This window comes from Ictidomys tridecemlineatus, chromosome 14 (genome assembly GCF_052094955.1).
Source record: "Ictidomys tridecemlineatus isolate mIctTri1 chromosome 14, mIctTri1.hap1, whole genome shotgun sequence".
In the NCBI taxonomy this organism is placed as follows: Eukaryota; Metazoa; Chordata; class Mammalia; order Rodentia; family Sciuridae; genus Ictidomys; species Ictidomys tridecemlineatus.
In genome coordinates this window covers 70,047,746-70,067,900 of record NC_135490.1, presented here as the reverse complement: position 1 = coordinate 70,067,900, position 20,155 = coordinate 70,047,746, and the positions used below count along the sequence as shown (strand labels likewise).

The 20,155-nt window shown below is 41.3% G+C and overlaps 1 protein-coding gene across 4 annotated transcripts in view; it reads left to right on the top strand.

The window, feature by feature from the left end:
* Mfhas1 (multifunctional ROCO family signaling regulator 1) overlaps window positions 1-20,155 on the top strand; it is a 95,518-nt gene that overhangs the window by 3,759 nt on the left and 71,604 nt on the right. The window contains exon 2 of one of the 4 annotated variants that reach the window (XM_078031316.1): window positions 7,341-7,889. The exons of 2 other annotated variants lie outside the window; for them this stretch is intronic. In XM_078031316.1, coding sequence (XP_077887442.1) covers window positions 7,341-7,378 — 38 coding nt within the window. In that variant the 3' untranslated portion in view covers window positions 7,379-7,889. Of the gene's footprint in view, window positions 1-702; window positions 5,808-7,340; window positions 7,890-20,155 lie in introns of those variants that run through there. One more of the 4 variants, XM_078031317.1, reaches the window with a different exon arrangement.

The following is a 20,155-nucleotide window of genomic DNA, read 5'->3' as shown; positions in this document are numbered from 1 at the left end:
GTACCTGAGAAACACGAAATACCTTCACAAGTGTCATCTTCTCCTAATGGGAAGACCCAGACTTTTGAAAATCAAAACATTTCCCATCTCCTTTCCCCTCCTCTTAGTTTAGCCACATTTTGTGGAAGGAAATTTCAGGTGGCTGAACAGAAGCTGGGACTAGAGTGACATTAGTCACTTGCCAAGCCTTGACTGTCAGGCAGATTAGACAGAGGGAGGAGTCTGGATTGGGTCTACGGTCCTTTTCTTTTGTTTAAATCCAAAGTGCAGTCTTCAAGTCACAGTGATGGCTCACTCTTAGGAAATTTCAAAGAAGAATGTTCTGTAATTGGGGGCGAATGGTGGATGAGTAAAGACAAACATTTCAGACTGCCATGCATGACTAAATCCTGAGATTGCTGTTTCACTCCACACACTCTGGGGCATGAAAAAGATTGCTGAAATCTCTGAGGGGGGTTTCCTTGGGTATTTCCTGGCAATTTTGAGCTTTATAGACATACAGTTTGTTTCTTGGTAAATGTTAAGAGATGAAGTGCTCTGGCAGAAATGGAAGGGACAAAAAGCTGACAAGAATCCTCTAGGGAGGTTTTCCAACAGACTTTTCTTTTTGAAACCATCATAGGCGAGTGGGAGAATTTCATGACTCGTTGTCTGGGATTTATTTTCTTTGTCAGATTTTCTTTCTTTTTTTTTTTTTTTCAGAGCAATTTTAGATGTATAGTAAAACTGAACAGAAGGAATGGAGATGTTCCATTTCGCCCTGCCCCCAGGCGTGCACAGCCTCCCACCCCATCATCAGCACCTTGTACCAGGATGGTACATTGGTTCCCATCCATGAACCTGCACTGACACGTCATTATCACCCAAAGTTCCCAGTTGACCTTAGAGTTCACTCTTTGTGTTGTACATTCTGTGGGTTTGGCCAAATGTATAATGACATGTGTCTGCCATTGTTTTGTCGTAAAGAAGATTTTCACTGTCCTGAAGAACCTCTCCACTGGTTTATCTACCTCCCTTGCCCTCCCAGTCTTGCCAACCTCTGATCATTTTATTGTCTCCATAATTTTGCCTTTTCCTTCTCTGGGATTTTTTTTTTTTTTTTTTGAGCTTTGTTAATTAATCTCAAACAAGTGTTTAGCTGGGAATGTGTCTGTTTCTCATTTTTGGGGGGTTCTTAAACTCATTTTGTGGAACAAGCTTGGTGAACAGCATTATGAGAGTCCTAGGCATAAACCATATGGCAATTGTGTCATTGCCAGTGGCTTACCTTGGTCCCCTGTCCCCTGGGCACTTTGAGGGGGTGATAAAATGGAAGACTACACACCACTCTGATCTTTGTCCTGGTCAGAGTGCCAACAAAAATACAGTTCCTAATAGTATCAGGAAGGAATCGGATACCAATATTTCCCAAGGTAACATCTTTCCGTTGCCCTAGATCTAGGCTGAGTTTAATTCTTCGTTTTGAAAAAAGCCACCATATTGGGTTACCAGTCAACTGAGCCTTTCATTCTGTACGACTGTCTGGCATCTTGTCACAGTTCATGACTTGGTGGACTCTTCAGTTTGTTTTGTATTTACCATTGTAACTTATTCATGGAAGTAAAATGCTTCCTTGTGTGTTGCTAACTTGCATAAAGTGGTTGAGAGTTACATTGTCACAGAGTAGCTTATTGAAGGCGCTACCTAAGACCAGTTTGAAATCCAGAGATGAAGCATTAATAAAACCAATGTTGTTAACAACAAAGGGAAAGACATGGGTTATTGAACAAGTAAGGATCTGTACAGAGGAATTCCAAGGCCTTTGAGAAGTAAATAGTGAGGCTGTTTTATCCCCCCAAACCTTCGCTCTTTATCTTTTAACAATCATAAATTCTACAAACAAGTTGTGCTAAGATGCAGAACAAGCCCATTCTCTTTATTTTTTTGTCCTGTCTGCCTTTCACCTGAGGTACACCTGGTTGGCAGGCCAGGCTACAAGGAAGTGATTAATTTTTCAACTTGCAAAACAGAAAAAAAAATTTTTGGTTGAAAAACTGTTAAATCTTATGTATTGATTAGGACTGAATCATTGGTCATTTTCAGAATTTTTATTTCATATTTATAATCAGAAATGTCATCTTTTTGATTTGTTTAGGATGGTATTTTTTCCCCCCGAAGTATCAAAGGGCTCAGAATAGTGGGGCATGTGATTTAAATACCTTTTTTATTAAATTATGAAGACAAGGAAAAAAAAACCACATCTTCCTCTTTTATGTTTTTCTGTGATTGTCATGATTTGTTACTAATTATCACAATTTTGAAAGATTTGGTAGGATCTAAAATAATAAAAGTTAGAAGGTGATGTGGGAACAATTATAATGTTTGTTCAGATAGGGTATGCATTAAAAATGCACTCGTTAAACCACTATGTTAAAACAATTCAAGAGAATCCCTTGAATCTAGTAGTAGCCTTTTATTGTTTTAAAAAAGTCATTTTACTATTTAGGAATATAAAAATTGGTTATTTAGTTTTATATTTACTTACAAGTATCAAGTCCTGTAAATTATAACAATATTATATACAGTAGTTAAAAAAAAAAACTGGATTTTTAGTTTGTTTTTTAACTTTGGGACACTGCAGGAAGAATATATAACAAGTTACTGTCTTCCTTGATATTATCCAGAAGAAACACAAAGTTGCATTACTATCTTTTAAAATGTTTTTATGCGAGAAGCCAGTTTGGCCCTGTCCTCTTAAATTTTCTGGCCTGAACTGCATTAATGTAGTTGGCTGATGTAAGTATAATGCTAGATTTCTCTTTTCTTGTTTTAGTTTTGGAAATGTAAATGTTTTGGAAACTACTCACTCTGCAACCATTGGTTAAAAGCTCTTGTAAAAAAAAAAAAAAAGATCTAATCAAACTGTCAAAGAGATTACTTTTTTGTCTTGTTTAAGACAGTTGGGCTGAGCCCCAGGAGAATGCTTTCTCAGGGACCCTGTACTGTCTGCCTCCTTAGAAAGAGGCTTCCTTTCCTTGTGCTCTTGGCCTGCTGGTCATTTGGTTCTGTGTTCCGGTCTGAGAGCATGCTTCTCTGTGTGGAATAGTTATAAATTTTTCTAGTCAATCAGTATGATATTTAAGCCAGAAAAGTCCAGTACTACTGTGGATGTATTGACTAAGACTCGGTGGCTGGAACATTGGCCTGCAGCAAGATTCGACTGCTTGGATATTCCATTTCAACAACTGAATGAACGCTGTGTGTTCTTCAATTGGAAGAGTGTGTCTTAGTCCAACTTGGCACTGCATGTGCATTTTCACCCCAAATCCTACCTCATTTAAAGGTCATATTTAAGAATAATGAGAAAGCAAATCCAAATCAGTAAACCCAGTTAGTCGTATGGTGTTCTTTAACTACCTTGTCTTTCATTCACTCAGTAACAACTTGAAGAGCTTTCTATACCTCCCGCCAGGTATCGGTTGCCCCCTCTTCAGCCCCTTGCACCTGGTGTGTACCTGTCTGATGATGCTCAGTGTATTTTGCCTTATTCCACTGGCGTAGGAGTAAGTCATAACATGTCTTTGGTGGGATGGTTCACTTGCCTCTTCTAAGCAGGGAGGCACCCACACACACACACAGACACACACACCTGAGGCTTTGTCATCTCTGGGAGAGTCCCTCTGATGTTCCCTGAATCATTGTTTGGTCTTTTGTGAGAAATACCTTTTCTTCTTTGTCATTCTCATACTCTGTCAAGTTTCCAGGTAGTAATGTGATGATAATCTGCCCCCTCTGGGCTCCCCGCACCTCCAAATGTTCTTCCAGCCTCCCCTTTGTGTCTGTGTTACTGGTCTTGCCCTTGAATGGGTCCTTCATTTTGACCACTGAAGCAAAGCGAAATTCTTGCCTTATTATATCTAAGTTTTAGAATTACTGGAATTTGAGCATGACCCAGTTGTTTGGATTGAATTAGTCATTGTTTTTAATTTTACAAAGGTTATACAATATCTTGTTAGTTTTAGCTTTATTAATATTGATGCTCCTTGGCTTTTATTTTATTTTATTATTATTATTATTTTTTGAACAGGCTGCTTTGAACTCCTGGGGACCTTTGTTTCGTATAAAAATAAAAACCTTCCTCCCGCAGTGGAAGAAGAACCGTGTGGAATTAAACGCAAAGACTGGAAAGGTCTCAGGGCTGTTCAGATGAGTTTAACTATTAGATGCCTTCTTTCAGTTCCAGGGCAGAGTCGCAAGTCCATCTCTGCACAAGTGGTTTAGAATTTTCCAGAGAAAGTGATTTTTATTTGTTAACGGGCATCTGACGTCTCAGTCTGCTGCCTGTTCCTTCCTCTTACTCCCCAGTAGACCTTGCCTGTTTTGGTTTCTGCTCATCTGTTTCATCAGATACACTTTTACAGGGTGTGCTTCATAGAGCTGTTTGCGGGGTTGGGTAAGGGAAGGGTCTAGGAGAACAGTCTTACCCGTGTCCGAGAAGAAATGGGTTTCACAGAAGGGATGGATTGGACACGTCTGGTTGTTTTCTCCATCTGCTCCTTAACCGGCTTCCCTCCGTGGGAGCCTATTTTGATTAAGGACCATGATCAGATCCATAGGGTGCCCTTTTGCTTTAGGTTTTGAAAACCAGAGGCAAGAGCTGGCCTCCCTTGTCTCCTGCAGCCTAGGTGCTCTTGTGTCCAGGCAGTGGAGAGCTGCTTCACGTTCCCGGTCTTGTTGGGAAGTACATCAGATGGGGTCTGCCTAGGGCAGGGCCAGCCTAGCCTCCGATCTCCCAGGATCCGCTTCTCTGGTTACAAAACCAGTTGCTGGTGGTTGTCAGGTTCTCTTCTTCAGGGACTGGCAACCTTCACTTCACTGGGGAGGGACTAGGTGGCCCCACTTAGCCCACGTGATCCCAGGCTGCTCTAGCACTCGGGAAGCTGGACCTCTCAGAGGGACGGAGGCATCTCCGATGGCCGCAGAATGCATGTGACCACGTGTCATCGAACCACCAAGACCCTCCCGCATGTACGAGATGCATATCACCCACAGTGTTCACTGTCCCCGAGTTCTGATGTCTTGGGCCATGGGACAACAGCAGTCTTTGCCTGACACAGGGCTGAGCAGGTGGAAGGGGCTCAAAGTGCCTTGGTTATTTTTTAAAGAACCCAAGAAATTCTAGTGACTCTTGATTCCTTGCGAGAGCTTTGGGTGTTTATGATGTTGTTTATCTTAAAGCTTGTAGTTAAGGGAGGTACGTCTGATTTCCCCACGGATTGTTCTGGTATGCATATTCCTGCCCTCTGAAGCCCCCTCCTAATTCTGACAGAAGTGGGAGGGTGGTGAGCAAGGGGCAGCTTAACAGGGCGAGTTGAGAGTCAGAGTTGACCACTGAAAGCCTTTTGCCACCTGACCTCATGTTCATTCTCCTTGAGGCAATGAACACCCCTTCTTCCCAAAGCCTACTGTTCTGTAGCTCTCTCTAAGGAAGCTCCAACCTTCCCAAACATTGGCTTCTATAAGAGGAAAAGGATAGATGAAGAGGAGCATGAGGATGTGACGGGTGGAGGTGGAATGGGTCTGGGAAGAAAGATACTTCTGGTGGTTTGCACCAGCAGCTTTGCCTTCTTCCTGGTGATGTTGCTTTCCAGAAACTCTGTCCTGGCTAAGCCCGCTGGTTTTAGTTCATGGAAGAATGTGGAAGAGTTGCTGGCTGTCATGCAGATACAATTCTGTGTATGGTGTATACTGTGGAGGCAGCGTGGATAACAATTCCCAGACACTAGTGCCAGCAGGACTGACTTATTTGTGGAGATGGAAAAGGAAAATTTTTGAGTTATTTTTATTTTTGGCACTAAATGCTTGCAAACATTTTCTCATATTTTTCCTTCCTTAACATCATCTCTTAGCTGAAAATAAATGAGGCTTGATTTCTTAAAGAGTGAATTAGTGAAAAGCCATCAGCCACATTTTGCTTTCTTTAGCTGTAAATTTATGGAAGACAAAGAATACGAAGTGTGAAAGCTGCAGAGGCAAGAGGCTGTAGGCATGGGGTGAGTGGCATGGGGTGACGGGCGGTTGATTTGCAGGATCATTGTGAGCCTGGGGGCTATTTCACGACCCTCAGGAAGGGACTTCTTGCTCATGGCCTGCAGCCTGGGCAGCCAGGCTGGTCCAGCTATTTTGTTCACTTTTGCAAATCTGTGCACAAGTGTGCTTGGGAGAAGGGCAAGGAGGACAGGGGTGATGTCAAGCCTGCTCCTTGGCTGCTCCTGCTGGTGTGTGGCCACTCTGCTCTTCGGGTGGGGTGGCTGAATGAGTCAAGCGCCTGCTGCTGCTGCTGCTGCTGCTGCTATTGCTCCTCCTCTTCCCCCACCCCCCTCTTCCTTTTCTCTTCCTCTTTTGAGGCGGAATTGACATAACGTGAAATTAATCATTTAAAAAGTGAACAATCGCTGGGCATTTCCCTCCTTCACAGACTTGTGCAACCACCACCTGTAAGTCAAGTGCTTGTCTAGGCAAGGAGCGCTCGGGCTGTGGGTGGCTTTTTTCCGGGGGTGGGGGGTGGTGGGGGTGGGGGTGGGGGTGGGGGTGGGGGTGGTGGTGGGGGGGATGGGGGGAGGGGGGGTGGGGGGGACTGGCTGGGAATTCTTTCCCCAGGCTTTTGGTGGGAAGTTTCCTTCTAGGACATGTCTTAAGCAGAGTAGGGATTGGATTCTTGTGTTGGCCTTAAGATGCTGGTTGATTGAACACCTTTTCCCAGGGTTGTAGTGAGAACCCTCTTATTCAATGTTGATAAGAGGACCAGACACAGGCCATCCCGGCCCTCTGTTCTGTCCTGTGGGGAATATGATTTAATGGGACACTGGGAAGGACACAGGGAGGAGAAGCACATGTGAGTGCTGGGGACTTGCTGTCTTCTGCACACAACTCTTTTTCTCATTCATCTTTGAGCGGATCTGAGGGAAAGGGGATCAAGTGGCAGTGGCACAGAATTAGGACAGATGAAACAGAAAAGTGGACCATATGTTTATTAGCTTGGTTCTGTCATCAGTCACTGTTGATACAGCTACAGGCAGAAGTTTGCACTGAACTGAGAGTTTTAGGAGAATAAAATAAAATAAAATCTGACCTTGGGCCATAGGGAGCTGAGGTGGGATGTTGGCTAATGTCATTGCGCAATCTTTTTTTTTTTTTTTTTGGCAACTGGGATTGAATCCAGGGGTACTCACCACTGAGCCACATTCCTAGTTCTCTTTTATGTTTTATTTAGACACATGGCCTTGCTGAGTTGCTTAGGGCCTCAATAAGTTGCTGAGGCTGGCTTTGAACTCACGATCCTTCTACCTCTGTTTCCTCAGCTGCTGTGATTATAGGTGAGCCCCACCACATCTGTTGATTAATTGTCAGTTCTTGAGTATATGGAATCTGACCACATATGGAGAAAATCATTTGTGTATTTGAGAAATTACTGGAAAGAGAAAAAAAAAATCCTGGCTTTCGAGTTTTCGAGAAAAAAAGAAAAAAAATGCTTGTGCGGAAAAAAAAACTGGCCACAACTTTGAAGTTTACTTGACGTGGATGAGGACGAGGTGGGAAGCAATGCCCCAGTCATTCTTTCCAATTGCTTTTCAGTCTGGATCATTTGTTTGCAGACCAGGCAGACCTTGAGAGGGTGTATGTGAGGTTTTCTTAAAAGTTCCAAGACTTATCGTCCTTTTTGAAGGAAAGAAATGGTTCTTCATCAGGAATCTGTACCTTCCTCAGTCATTTATGGATTTGCTCCCATTTTGGAAGGGATTGAAGTCATCAGTCATTTCCAAACACCAAACACTTTGAATGATCGCTGACTCAAAAGACAGTGAATTAAATTGGACGCTGTTGTAATAAAAAGATATGACTGCTCTTTAGCTGTCTTTGTTGAGGGATGCTTTGTTGTAGTGCTTTCCTATTACTAGGCTATAAATGTTGAGAGAATTAAAGAGTTAATTTTCTTAGATCCTCCCTACCCCTAAGATGAAGCGTATGCTATTAACACTGTGTTAGCACTTGGTTATAGCAGTGGTGAATTCTGGGGTAGTAACATCAGCTTTCATCTCTTCCTCATTCCTTCTCCTCTCTTTCTCCTTCTCTTCCCCTTCCTTCCTTTCCTTCCTTCTATTCTTTTCCATTTTTTTTTTGACAAAAGAGGGTTTTTTTTTAAAGGTAATAGGAGAAATATAAAATCAGAAAATATTTCTCTTAGGTGCTATTGTTTATCAACTTTACTGCTGCAGTGAGGTTTTTATTTCTCAGGCCATAAAGTTTATTTGTTGTGTATACCCTTACCTCTGCCTTTTTGAGAGCATAGGTGTGGAGATGATGATGAGACTGGGTGACAATGTTAGGACTATACCATGTTCCAGAGACAGTGTGAAGTGCCCCATATGGGCCATCTCCTGCAGTCCTGCAGGAACCCTGTGAAGTAGGTATCATTACCACCTTCATTTTCAGATGGAGAAACTGAGGTTTAGAAATTAAGTGAACTTCCCAGAGTGAGAGGGCTCTGGGGTTTTAGCCCAGCCTTCTGCTCCTGCCTGCTGCCTCTACCTGCTGGCCTGTCCTGCCTCTCAGTTGACTTAGGCACACTTTCCAGCATGCACAAACTCACCTGCCTTCCCTCCTCTTTCTGTGTTACTATGAGGTGGACCTACAGAGAGCTGCCACAGGAGGCCTGCAGGGGTCCTAATCAGGTGGGGTAAGAGGCAGGGAGAGCTCTGCTGGAGGTCTCAGAGAAGAATCCATGATGATTTTCAGGTAGTCACATAAAGAATTGGAGAACAGGGGCATTTCCAATTAAAATGGCATTTAAACAGGCAAGAAGGGCTCCGGCCTGGGTGTGTTTGTGTGTATATGTGTATATACAGAAGCATTTAGCAATGGTAATAAGGAAGACGTAATGCATAATATTTCAATTATGTTCCTGAACTGGATAACATTTGCCAGTCACTCCTGCTAACCCATAAAGTAGAATTTTGGAAGCTTTATCCTAGTATGTTTCTTTATCATCAGGCCAGACTCTATTGAGCCCATGGAAAAGATTTATGGCGAGGACAACTGAAGGGTGGTTTCAGATGATTTGCTCAGACCCATGATCAAATGATTGTTGGGCTAACAACACACTTGCTCTGTAGATCCATGTCTAAGCATGCCACTGGCCACATCCGAGGCCAGGGAGAAAAGGAGCATTGGTTATTCTAACAGCCAGAGAGCTGCATGCCTGTGTAATCCCTCGGAATGTAGCCAAGAACATTGATTTTCCTTGCTCTACGTCTTACCCTAACAGACCCCACAATAAAGGCAAATTCGGACCTAACACAATTAGCATTTTATTGTGGGCCTTTTGCATTTCAATCTCTATATACTTTCTTTTATTTCTTTATACTTTCTTTATACACTACAGAATAACTGAAAAAAAATATTTTTAATTAACTTTTTTTTTTTTTTTTTTTTTGCTGTTGGAACACCAGCTCTTACACATTTCATTTGTTTGGACATGAATTACCATGCCGAGACGGTGGTTTCTTGCACCTTGCATCCTATGATAGGATTTGAATTTGTCTTCCCTTGCTTCTCAGTTTATCAGAATATACTTATATACCTTTTAGTTGAAATGCTAGGAAGTACAGGAAAGTTTTAAAACTTACTTTTTAACCTATGTTTACTCCCCCCCACCCCCATTCCTGGGGATTTAATCCAGGGGAATTCTGTCAGCAAGCTACACTCCCAGTCCTTTTAATATTTTGAGACAGGGAGTCAGTTGCTTAGTCTAGCCTTGAACTCGAGATCCTTCTGCCTCAGCCTCCCAAGTCACTGAGATTACAGGCACGCGCACCCATGTCTAGCTACGTTTAGCTTCTATTTTGACATGAAACAAAGGATTTTGTTTAAAACGGAAGCAGTATGGTATGGCGGTGAGTTGTAAGGGTTCTGGGGATAGACTGCTGGGTTCCAATCCCTGTTCTACCACCTGTCATCTGTGTGATGTTGGGAGTCGTCATGGTTTCTGTCTTATAGAGTGGTCCTGAGGATAGAGTTAATGCAGGTAAAAAGCTTAGAAAGATGCCTGACACATGGAAGCGGTCAATAGATGTTGACTCTTGCCGTGACTGCCAAAATTCCAGAAGGTACAAAAGGCTAAAAGGTATATTTGAAAATCTGATAAGGTTGTGGATAAAACTCTTCTCTTTTTTTTCATAACAGGGGTGGAGAACAGTGTGATCCTTGTTTATAAATACCTTATGTCTTTTAAAAAATGCTTCCTCCCCTTATTAAAACATACAGATTTTGGAGGACACAGTTAAAAAATTGCTCAGAGCTGATATACAGCATAATCATACTACATGTTTTGCTATTTCTTTCAGGTATTCCCCCCAAAACCCCATCCCAACTATAAGCTTAGGTTTTAAAATGCATAGTTATTTTGTTGTATAAATAATTCAAATATTGATTTTTTTAAGCCAAATCTATTGTGCATATAGTTTGATGGAATTAATACCTACACAATAATTATAAGTGCTTATAGAGTACATCAAGGTGATTTTACCTTTGTTTGTTAATGTTTTTGGGTACTGGGATTGAACTCAGGGGTGCTCAACCGCAGAGCCACATCCCCAGTCCTATTTTGTATGTTATTTTGAGTCAGGGTCTCACTGAGTTGCTTAGTGCTTCTCCATTGCTAAGGCTGGCTTTGAACTCTCCATCGTCCTGCCTCAGCTACCAAGCTGCTGGGATTACAGGAGTATGCCACCATGCCCAGCTACCTTTGTTAATTTAACCTCATGTTACCTTGGTGTAACCATCTGGGGACTCTTTAAGTTTATTTTATTTTTTTCAATTCTGTGATGACTGCATTTTCTTATAAAAGCTCTTTCCTATTTGGACAGTAATCTCCAAAGTGGAATCATTGCATGAAAGGCAAAGAAAGTCATTAAGTCTCAATTCATATAGATGTTGCTTTCCATGAGGGTGGCACAGCTTATATGTCTATCTGCTTCCAATGCGAGATCTCTTTCTCGGTGCTTGCTCGACACTGGATGTTATCTTAAAAATGCGCTAACATTTAATGGAAAAATGGTATCTCACTGGCAATTCAAAATTCTAATCTGTGACTGTAAGTGTTTCTTGTAGGCACATTCCCTAATTGTGTTGCTGTTTTTCTGAGTTCTCTAATAATGCTTTTAGCATCATTTGAGTGGTTTTTGTTTTTTGTGTCTTACATTGTTTTTAATTTTTTTTGTCACAGTGTTTTACCAGTTTATATTAACTCTTCATATATTAAAGGTAATAACCTCATAGCTATCATATTTAAGGCATTTTTTTCTAGCTTGTTTGCCTTTTCAGTTGCTTAGGAAGTTTTGATGTTTTGAGGTTTTAAATATCATTCAATATAGTTGATAGTTCCTTGTTTCTTCCAGAACTTTAAAAAAATAGCATTATTATTATTTTTAAATACACAGAAGTAACAGAAGAAATGACACAGTGATTTTTTTTTTCCCCTACATAATTTTAACTGACATTAAAACAAATAATGTCTGTATTTGAATAGTAAATCCAGTAGCCAATGCTCCCCACCTTTCCCAAGCTGGGCTCATTTCTCCTCTGTAAAATGTTTCTTATGATTTCTTTCAGGGAAAATAAGGCATGTATTTGCATATATTTTACTCAAAGAGATCATGCTATTATGCTCATTTTTCTGTACCTTGCATTTGGTCACTTAAGAGTATAGTTTGGATATGCTTTCATGTGAGTAGTCCTAAACCTATAGCCTGTTCATGTGTTTATGCCTCATGTAATATTCTACCCATAACTGTACTGTTTAGTCAGACCTATACTGACAGACCTTTGTTCCTTTCCAAGTTTTTTTTTTTTTATAGATTTTAAGCTAAAAAGTTTAAGAAATACTCGATTTTATTTCTTTCAAGATTAGTAGTCCTGCTTTGCGCTCAGAACACTCTTGAGATGCAATTAGAAAAAGACAAATCTCTGAATCAGAATGGTGGGACATAAAAAGAGGCTTGGGAATTATGAAAGCGTAATTTTGTGATTTAAAACAAAGGTAATGTTTTTAATTGGAACCCTATTGTTTTCCTCATAATTATGCATTTCACAGCTTCATTTATCCACTATCACAGAATGCAAGATGCAATGTTTAGACCTAGCAATAATTACAAATCTTGAGTGTTTACAAATAAACAGACCACGGATCAAAATAAGACTGTGGCAGCAAGAATAATGCTCTGGCCATGTAAGAAATCAATGAAAAACAAAATTGGTAATGAACCGTATCTCGCTGGTTCAGAACACTGTGCAGCCTTCCTACCCAGCTGTTATCCAGAGGAAATCTGCCTGTGCCAGCATTGCCCTTTTTCCTTTCTGTCCCAGGCTTCCCCTCTGGAGTTCCGCCCTGTCACACTGTCGTATTTTCTAGACCTAGGCTTGGTGTGTTTTGCATAGGACCTGTACTTTGGATGTTTTGTCCTCATAGCAAGTGGGGGTATACAATTTAAGAGATTACCCACATTGTTTGCTTTTCTCTGTGGGTAATGAATAAAGAATGAGTCTAATCCAGCACACTAAAATGTGTTTGACCTGGAAAAACAGTAAACAATGAAATCCTGTTTTAGTTGCTTTTGTGTTTAAAAGATAGTTATGGGCATATTTTCTTATTTTTGAAGCTAACAAAGTCATTAGTCAGCCTTATAGAGTTAAGAGTTGTTTTTTTTTTTTTTAAAACAGGATCCATTGAACTGTGGTCTTTCAATTCCCTCCTCTCATCCTAAGTGACCAAATCAATACAGACAGTTGGAAGGAAGAGGGCAGGCCACATTTTCCTGTGAACATGTTATTAAAAAAAAATATTCCCTGGGATTCTCTTGACTCACTGCCTAGCTGGGGTGCCTTTGATTGGAGAGGGTTGCTGCTCATGAATTGCATGGAAAGAACTAAAAATAGAAATGTGAATTTTCCAGAAGAACATTGTGTTGCCAAAAACCAGCCCTCTGGTCCGTGGAGAGCTGGGCTGTTTTGTGCCCAGGATAGGATAGGACAGTAAAAGGGAATGCAAAACCTCTGTAGGGTGCATCTGTTCCCACTGCTGATACCACTTAGCCTCGGACGGCTCATGAAAGGCACATCCCTTGTTGTCCCCTTCTGGCTCTTCCAAGATGTTTTGGTGCCTCTCTTGGGCGAAGCAGGTGTTCTTTTGAATTTACTTCCTTTATTAAGCCTCTGTATCTATGTATGCCTTTTCCCCTCTCCAAGAAAAACACATGTGCATGTTCTCTGCTTCTCCCTGGTTTCTACATTGTTTCCGGATTTTTTTTCCCCCTCTTGATGTAGGGAAAGGAAATATCCACTGGTTTTCTGTTTGATCATTTCAGGAATTTGCCTTTGGGCTATGTGGCCTGGCTTCTCTGTAGCCACACTGAGCTGAGCAGAAGCCTGCCAGCCTCCCCAGCCACTTCTTGAACACCGTTTGTGCTTGTGAGTCTTCTCTGTGTCACATGGCGCAGCATTCAAAGTTTATCCAGATAGCAGGAGTGGTTGCATCGTGTTGATCTCCAGGGCTGTTCAAATTTTCTTGCTTAGCCAGAAGAACAGGTGACTGTTTCCAGCAACAAATAAACTGCCCCATATCCGGTCCCTGGTATTCTACTTGAAGGAAGCCACGGGGTCAGAATGCTTATGCCGCCCCCTCTCCACAGTCTATAAACCTTCTGATTTATGGAGCCATTTATGATTCAAGACACGTTCATTCATGGGGGATCTCTACTGAGATCATAACCCACTGTAAACCAGGAGGAAGAATCAGGAATGAGAATGGCATCCATTGTTCTTTGTTAGGAAAGAATCTGATTCTTTGGTTGTAGACAAATACTGGCTTTTGAAGAATCTGGTGTTGTGTCAGTGGCTTTGTTCATATCCCTGCAGAAACATGCTCTCTCGCCTTCTAAGGATTCAGAAGCATGTGTTACACTGGTCATTTCGTAATGCTTAGAATCTGGGTATGTGTTGCTCAAAGCATGAATAACTTTCTGCTTCATCCTCCCCTTCCCACCATGCCTCTCCTCTGACTTAGCTCATTTCTGTAAAGGGGCTGATCTTCATCTCAAGAAGTCTCTATGGTTCCATAAGGAGGGTGGCTTAGAACAGTTATCTCTCTAGCTACAGCCAGAGGTGAGAACTGGCATGTGGCTTTTTTGCTTTCTGCTAAACCAGCATCAGAGAAAGAGATCTTACATCCTTTATCTTTGGGTGAAGCCAGAGGCAGTGGATTAGGAAGTAAGGAGGCTAGGACCTCTGGGAAGCTTACTTGGCCTCCTTCAGCCTCAGTTTCTTCATCTATAAATGAAGAGAAATAGTCCCAATGGCTCAAAGCATTTGCTCTTGCTATTACTGTCTTCTCAGCTATTGTGAGGATGAAATGATTACTGGACATCTAGAGTAGTTTTTGCCGTGAGGTAAGTGCTTAGTAAATGTGAGCTCTGATCACCATGCTCCCTGCTCATACATGAGGGATACTAAGGCACAGGAGGGCCGGGGACACACAGGATATAGCAGAGTTCAGGCTGTTCCTCAGAACCTACTGTGTGCTACCACCCTAGACTGTGTCTCAGGAAAATAATAGCTTCTACCTGTTAAAGGTGGGTGATTATTTGAATGAAAATGGGTGACATGTGCAAAGTGCTGGTGGTTCTTTTTAACTTTGGAGCACTGGACTGTGAACGTTAACTGGGGACCTGCCATGACTAGGCACAGTGCAGAGAGGTGAACAAGGTCCTGAGGGAGTGCATGGGAGGTGAACAAGGTCCTGATCCCAGGAAGCTGCAGTCCAGGGAAGCAGAGCAAACACAGTGGCAGCGCTGTGTGATAAATTCCCAGGGCAAAGACTTTCTGAGGAGCAGGAGAGCCCCAATAAGGGTGTCTGTCCAGAGCCAGGTGGGTGAGGTAGATGGATGGGAGGAGGTCTCAGAGGTCAGGTGTACTTGTAGGCTTTCTGAAAAACACCAGGGTCACTGCGTAGGGTGGAAGGATGAGGGTTGTACAAATTACTGGGAACCCAGTGATTCACTTATCAATGCTTATCATGTGTAAATATTTTCAGGCTATGTATCTGATCAGTCATATATATTTTTTTTCCCTAAAGAACTATTGGTAGCTCCAACATAGAGCTAAAATAAAACCTGATGTTCCATGCCCCCCACCCCCTGCCTCCCAGGCAAGAGGAAAATATTGAAGCCAAAGGGGAACTGTTGGATTCACATTTTTGTAGGACCTCTCAGGGCAGTAGCAGAGAAGGTGGATTTGAGTGGAGTAAAAAAGGAGTCAGGAATCACTTGAGATCACTCAGGGCCCCAGGCAGGTCTTCAGGGACCAAGGAAACAGGATCTGGGATGTTCATGAGGTGGAGACCTAGCTTCTCACCCTGAGATCTTGAGGCATGTCAAGGGAACTCTGCTAGCTTCAGTTTCCTCATCCATCAGACCTAAAGCAGGACTCTGGTTTAAGTTTATGGCTCAGGATAAATTTTAACCACCATGGGGGGCGGGGGAAACTGGGGCATTTATTTTGAAAACGAAAAGCAGAAGTGATTTGATAAGGTTGATCTCAACGGGACTGTTCTGTGTTGCCTGCTTTCTTAATTGGCTTATCAGGGTTGTTTGGTCGCCCTCCTAGATGGATGCACACTGAGCGAATTCCAGAAGATTGATAGTCTCATGTTTGTAAGCAGTGCCACTTGCAGAAGAATAAAATCCCCCATTTCTTAAATTTGGAAGGGTCGTGTAGAAATAAGAGACTTTATAAATAGTATCTGGTAACTTTTTCTCCACTTTAAAATATTGAAAGGCTGAATGATGCTGATGGTGGTTTTGCTTTGCATCATGAATTATGTATGCAGTGAGCCTGGAGTTCTTTATGGCTGCGCATCACGAATCCTCTTTTGTTCCAGGTTATTTTCAGTGGTGGTGCTTGTAAAAGAAGAGGTCAGAGCAAGTGCCTTAAAGAGATCTGTTTGGTGTAGGGTGGTTGGTTTTGCTCTCCTATTCTGTTTGTTGCTTTTGTTTGTGCTTCATGGTTTTTTTCATTATCAGATTTGGGGAGGGCGGGAATAGAGGCCCCTGTAGTGTTCACAGCTGTGGGTTGGGCTAATGGTAAAGCACAGAGCTGGCACATCTCTCTTTGGCTCATGACATCCAAAAGCAGCTCTCTTCTTGGAGTCTTTTCCCATCCTCTATGCCCCTTTTAAATTCTTCAAGGCGGTGACAGAGATCTGACAAAGATCTTTACACACTATCCAAAAGGACTTAGATTTTTACTTTTTGACCTAGCAATAAAAACAAATTGGAATACATGATTAGGAACATATGCATGATCTTTTCCCCTAGCAATTTTCTCTGGACTCTTGATGAATTAGAGAGGATTAGCCTGGCACAGTGGTGCACGCCTGTAATCCCAGCGACTCCGGAGGAGCACAAGGATCATAATTTTGAGGCCAGCCTCAGCAATTTAGTGAGACCTTGTCTCAAAAGGAACTGGGGGTGTGACTCAGTAGTTGAGCAGCACCTCTGAGTTCAATCCAAAGTAATGCAGGAAAAAAAAATTAAGATTAAAAAAATATAAAATTGAGCAAAGAATTAGTTTGTGTATTCTGATGAGATATCAAGGGCACTGTTAAAATTTTACACACAAAGTAATAATGACTATAGTGAAAGCCAATTGTAGCATGGCTTGTTTTAGTCATTTACAGCTTCTTTCTATACTGGAAGCTGCTACCTGTGTTTTGAAGGGTGCACTTCCCAACACAGGTGCCATTCTAAGCTCATTGTAGCTAATTGGAAAGGACCTTGCCTGCGTGCTTCATTGTAGGTTAGTGAGATGCTCCATCTTTCACAGGATGGTTCCAATAAAAAATGAGAGTAGTTGAGAGTGATTCCAAGTAGTTGAGGTGAGCCCAAGGCCAACTGTCCACCTCTGACAGTGCATATCTGTCTGCCAAAGACTAGTTCCAATGTATTCGTCAAGAGTCACAGTTCATCACTTTATAGTCACTATAAAACTGTTGGAATTGTCCTTTTGGGGGGTTAATAATGGGTTTTAGCTCATGCTAGATTTTTAAAGAATGGTTTGCAAGCATAATTATTTGACTTGAATTTAAATTAACTAAAAGATGCAAAGCAGTGCTCATGCAGCATAGAGAAGCCGAGTAGCATCTAGAATTTCCATGCAGGTAGATGATATTTATCAGGATATGTGTTCATTCATTCCTGTAATATATTCAGCAGGAGGTTACTGACCCTCTGGCAAGGTTCAGATACCAGAGAAGGTCAGCAGGTATTGCCCTCTCAGCCTGTCCTCGGAACTCTGTCCAGAGGGGTGATGAGGCTTGTGCAGGGCAACCTGAGAGTTCAGAGGAGAAAGAATCCTTCTAACCACAGGCCATGAAGAGCCAGAGTTCTATGCATCCACAATAGGAAAGGCATGTTGGGAATAAGAGGTAGAGTTAAACACATGATCTCTATTCTTCCAGAGAAGCCATCACATCACTGTTTTTTAACCTGTCACCAAAAGTGTGTAGTAATTAATAATTTTTGATTTATTCTCATGTAATAATACTTTGCATTACTTTTTTGAAACCCTGAGGTTAAAATGAATAATAAAAGAGTAGAAACACTGACTATCTTTAAACTATTTTTCTATGTGGACCCTGTAAAGAGGTACATATATACACGTATCACCTTTTATTTTTCTGTTGTTTTAGGAATTTTTATTACATTTTTTTGTTCTCTTAGGAATAGTTAAAAGCATAATTCCAAGAGTAACATATTTTTAACTTGTGCTATAAAAATATACCAGAAAGTTTATACAGTGAAAAATTTAGTGGGTCTACATACGCTAATTATCATTGTGATTTTAATATGAAAATCATTGTCTTTGTTTAATTGCATGATCTGTTAGCACAGACTTGAAGTTCTCAACCCATTTGCTTTATCATCTTTCAATCTGAAGACCTGTTTTTTTGTCTCCTGTTCTATTGTATTAGAACATCTTAGTAATATGAGACATATCATGAATATCTTATGTGTAGCTGAGCTGTATTTTAAAATAGAAGAAATCAAGTCACCTCTAAATTTATAGTAGTTATTTACAAATGATGGAATTACGCCTTAAAATTGTCTCATATATATCTCCCTATCCTCCAAAGGCACCTGATTACTCAAGGAAACTTGTGATTCATGAGTTCATGTCATAATTTTATTGTAGGGTTCCTTGTGGTAATTGCTTATTAGGGTAGTTTGCAAAATGAGAGAGATTCAAGTAGTAATATGAACATTTTCCATCCCACTCCTTGCAGTTCTGTCTTCTGCATACAACAGATGGTGACAGTCACAGTGAGAATATATAGGAGATAAGAGGCAAGGGACTCAATGGCCACGTAGCATCACCGAACTTTCCTACAAGGACTAAGATGGGTCCTTACTTGGTAGCCACAAATCCTCTTCCTGGTTCTCTTTTCAACTGAGTTCTAACTTCTGGAACAACAGTGCTCAGTTAGAGGGAGAGTTTGGAGCAGGCAGCATGGACTCCAGGGGTGTGGACCCGTGGGACAGAGTGCTGCTCCTTGTTTCTTCAATGTTCTTATTCGTTTAAAGAAAGACAAGAATAAATCCACTTTAGTCAAGAGTAAAGCTTTATAAAAATTGCCCAGCCAAACCCTGGGGGACCCAGAATTTAAGACTCTTCATCATCATCTCCTTCTGAGGGTGGCATATGGCTTGGTATTTTTTCCGTGGCTGTCCCCTTGGGAGAGCCAACTGAACCAGGCGCGGGTGGAGGACAGCTGTTCTTTAGTAGGGATAACCCCTGCCTTAGTTTTTCTGTCTTCCTGAGTAAAATAATAGAATTCCAATGGTTTTACATAAACCATCCTTCTGACCTTTTTGTTTTATGAAAATTAAATTCTTCTAAGATACTGACTATCAAATTTGGGGACAAAAATAGTAGTGGAATAGCTGAACAGTGGCAACTCAGTTTCACCTTAGGAGAAATTTCGGAGAAGTTACAGGCAGCTCACCTTGAATATTTGAGGACTTGACAGTTGAGTGATATAAAATTGTACTTAACAGTCATTTTTCAAAAGTAAGAGATGTTTTCCAGGGAGCAATTAATGCTACTTGTCATCTGCTGCTTCTCAGTGTGACTCACTCTCCAAGGATGCGCCTCGGCCATGTCTCTGGTTGGGTTCCAGGTCCATCTGAGTTAGGGTCATGCCTAATCTTCTCTCTTCATCTCCTGAATCTAGCAACTCCTTACCCACTCTTAATGATTACATCCAGAAATTTCTGACTTTAACAAAAATTTAAAAAAGTTTTTCTTCTTAAACTAAGTGGAACTAAGTCTTTATGGGGAAGTAGTTTCTCATCTTCTTATCTCGAAGATGAAATTATTATCTTTAAACCTAGATGGAGTCCTAATTTTTTTCCCCAGAAATTAGATATGCCTTTTAGTAGCGCATGTGTGATCCAAGTATAAAATCGAAAGATATCCCAAGTCATCTTTTGGATGAGAAAATCTTAGCACTGTAATACCACCTCATCTCAGTGTGTCTGCCCTCTGCCCTTTATTCTTCCTCTGTCACTCTCTTTTTCCTCCTCTACAGAGTGTAGGTGGGTTTAGAGGTAAGTGACTGCCAAGTGATCTCAAGTCCAAGGGCTTCATACTGGGATGCGACCGTTAGATGATAAACACATTTTGAAACTGTTTAATAGGTAGCCAATACAAATTCTAGGAAGGGTAGAGCTAATGTTGTGCTCATTGTGGTTCTGTAAGATAATATAAACATGTTTGAGTATTTTGGTAGAAAGAAATTTAAAACATGGTCTTGTATTCTTTTATATTTTGACTTGTCTGAAATCTATCAAGGTCAAAAGAAGAATACTTAGAAGATGATTTGGTCCCAGGAATATTGAAACTAGTTTTACCTGGTGGTTTTTTGATATGAAGACATTGTGTCTGCTAATGTCTAAAAGGGGGTGTCTAAATGTCTAAGCATGAAGTTGGTGAGACTCGTGCCCCTCCTGTTGTGCACTGGACAGCCTGCTTGGCCATTAGCAGTTTTACTTGGCTTTGGGTAAAA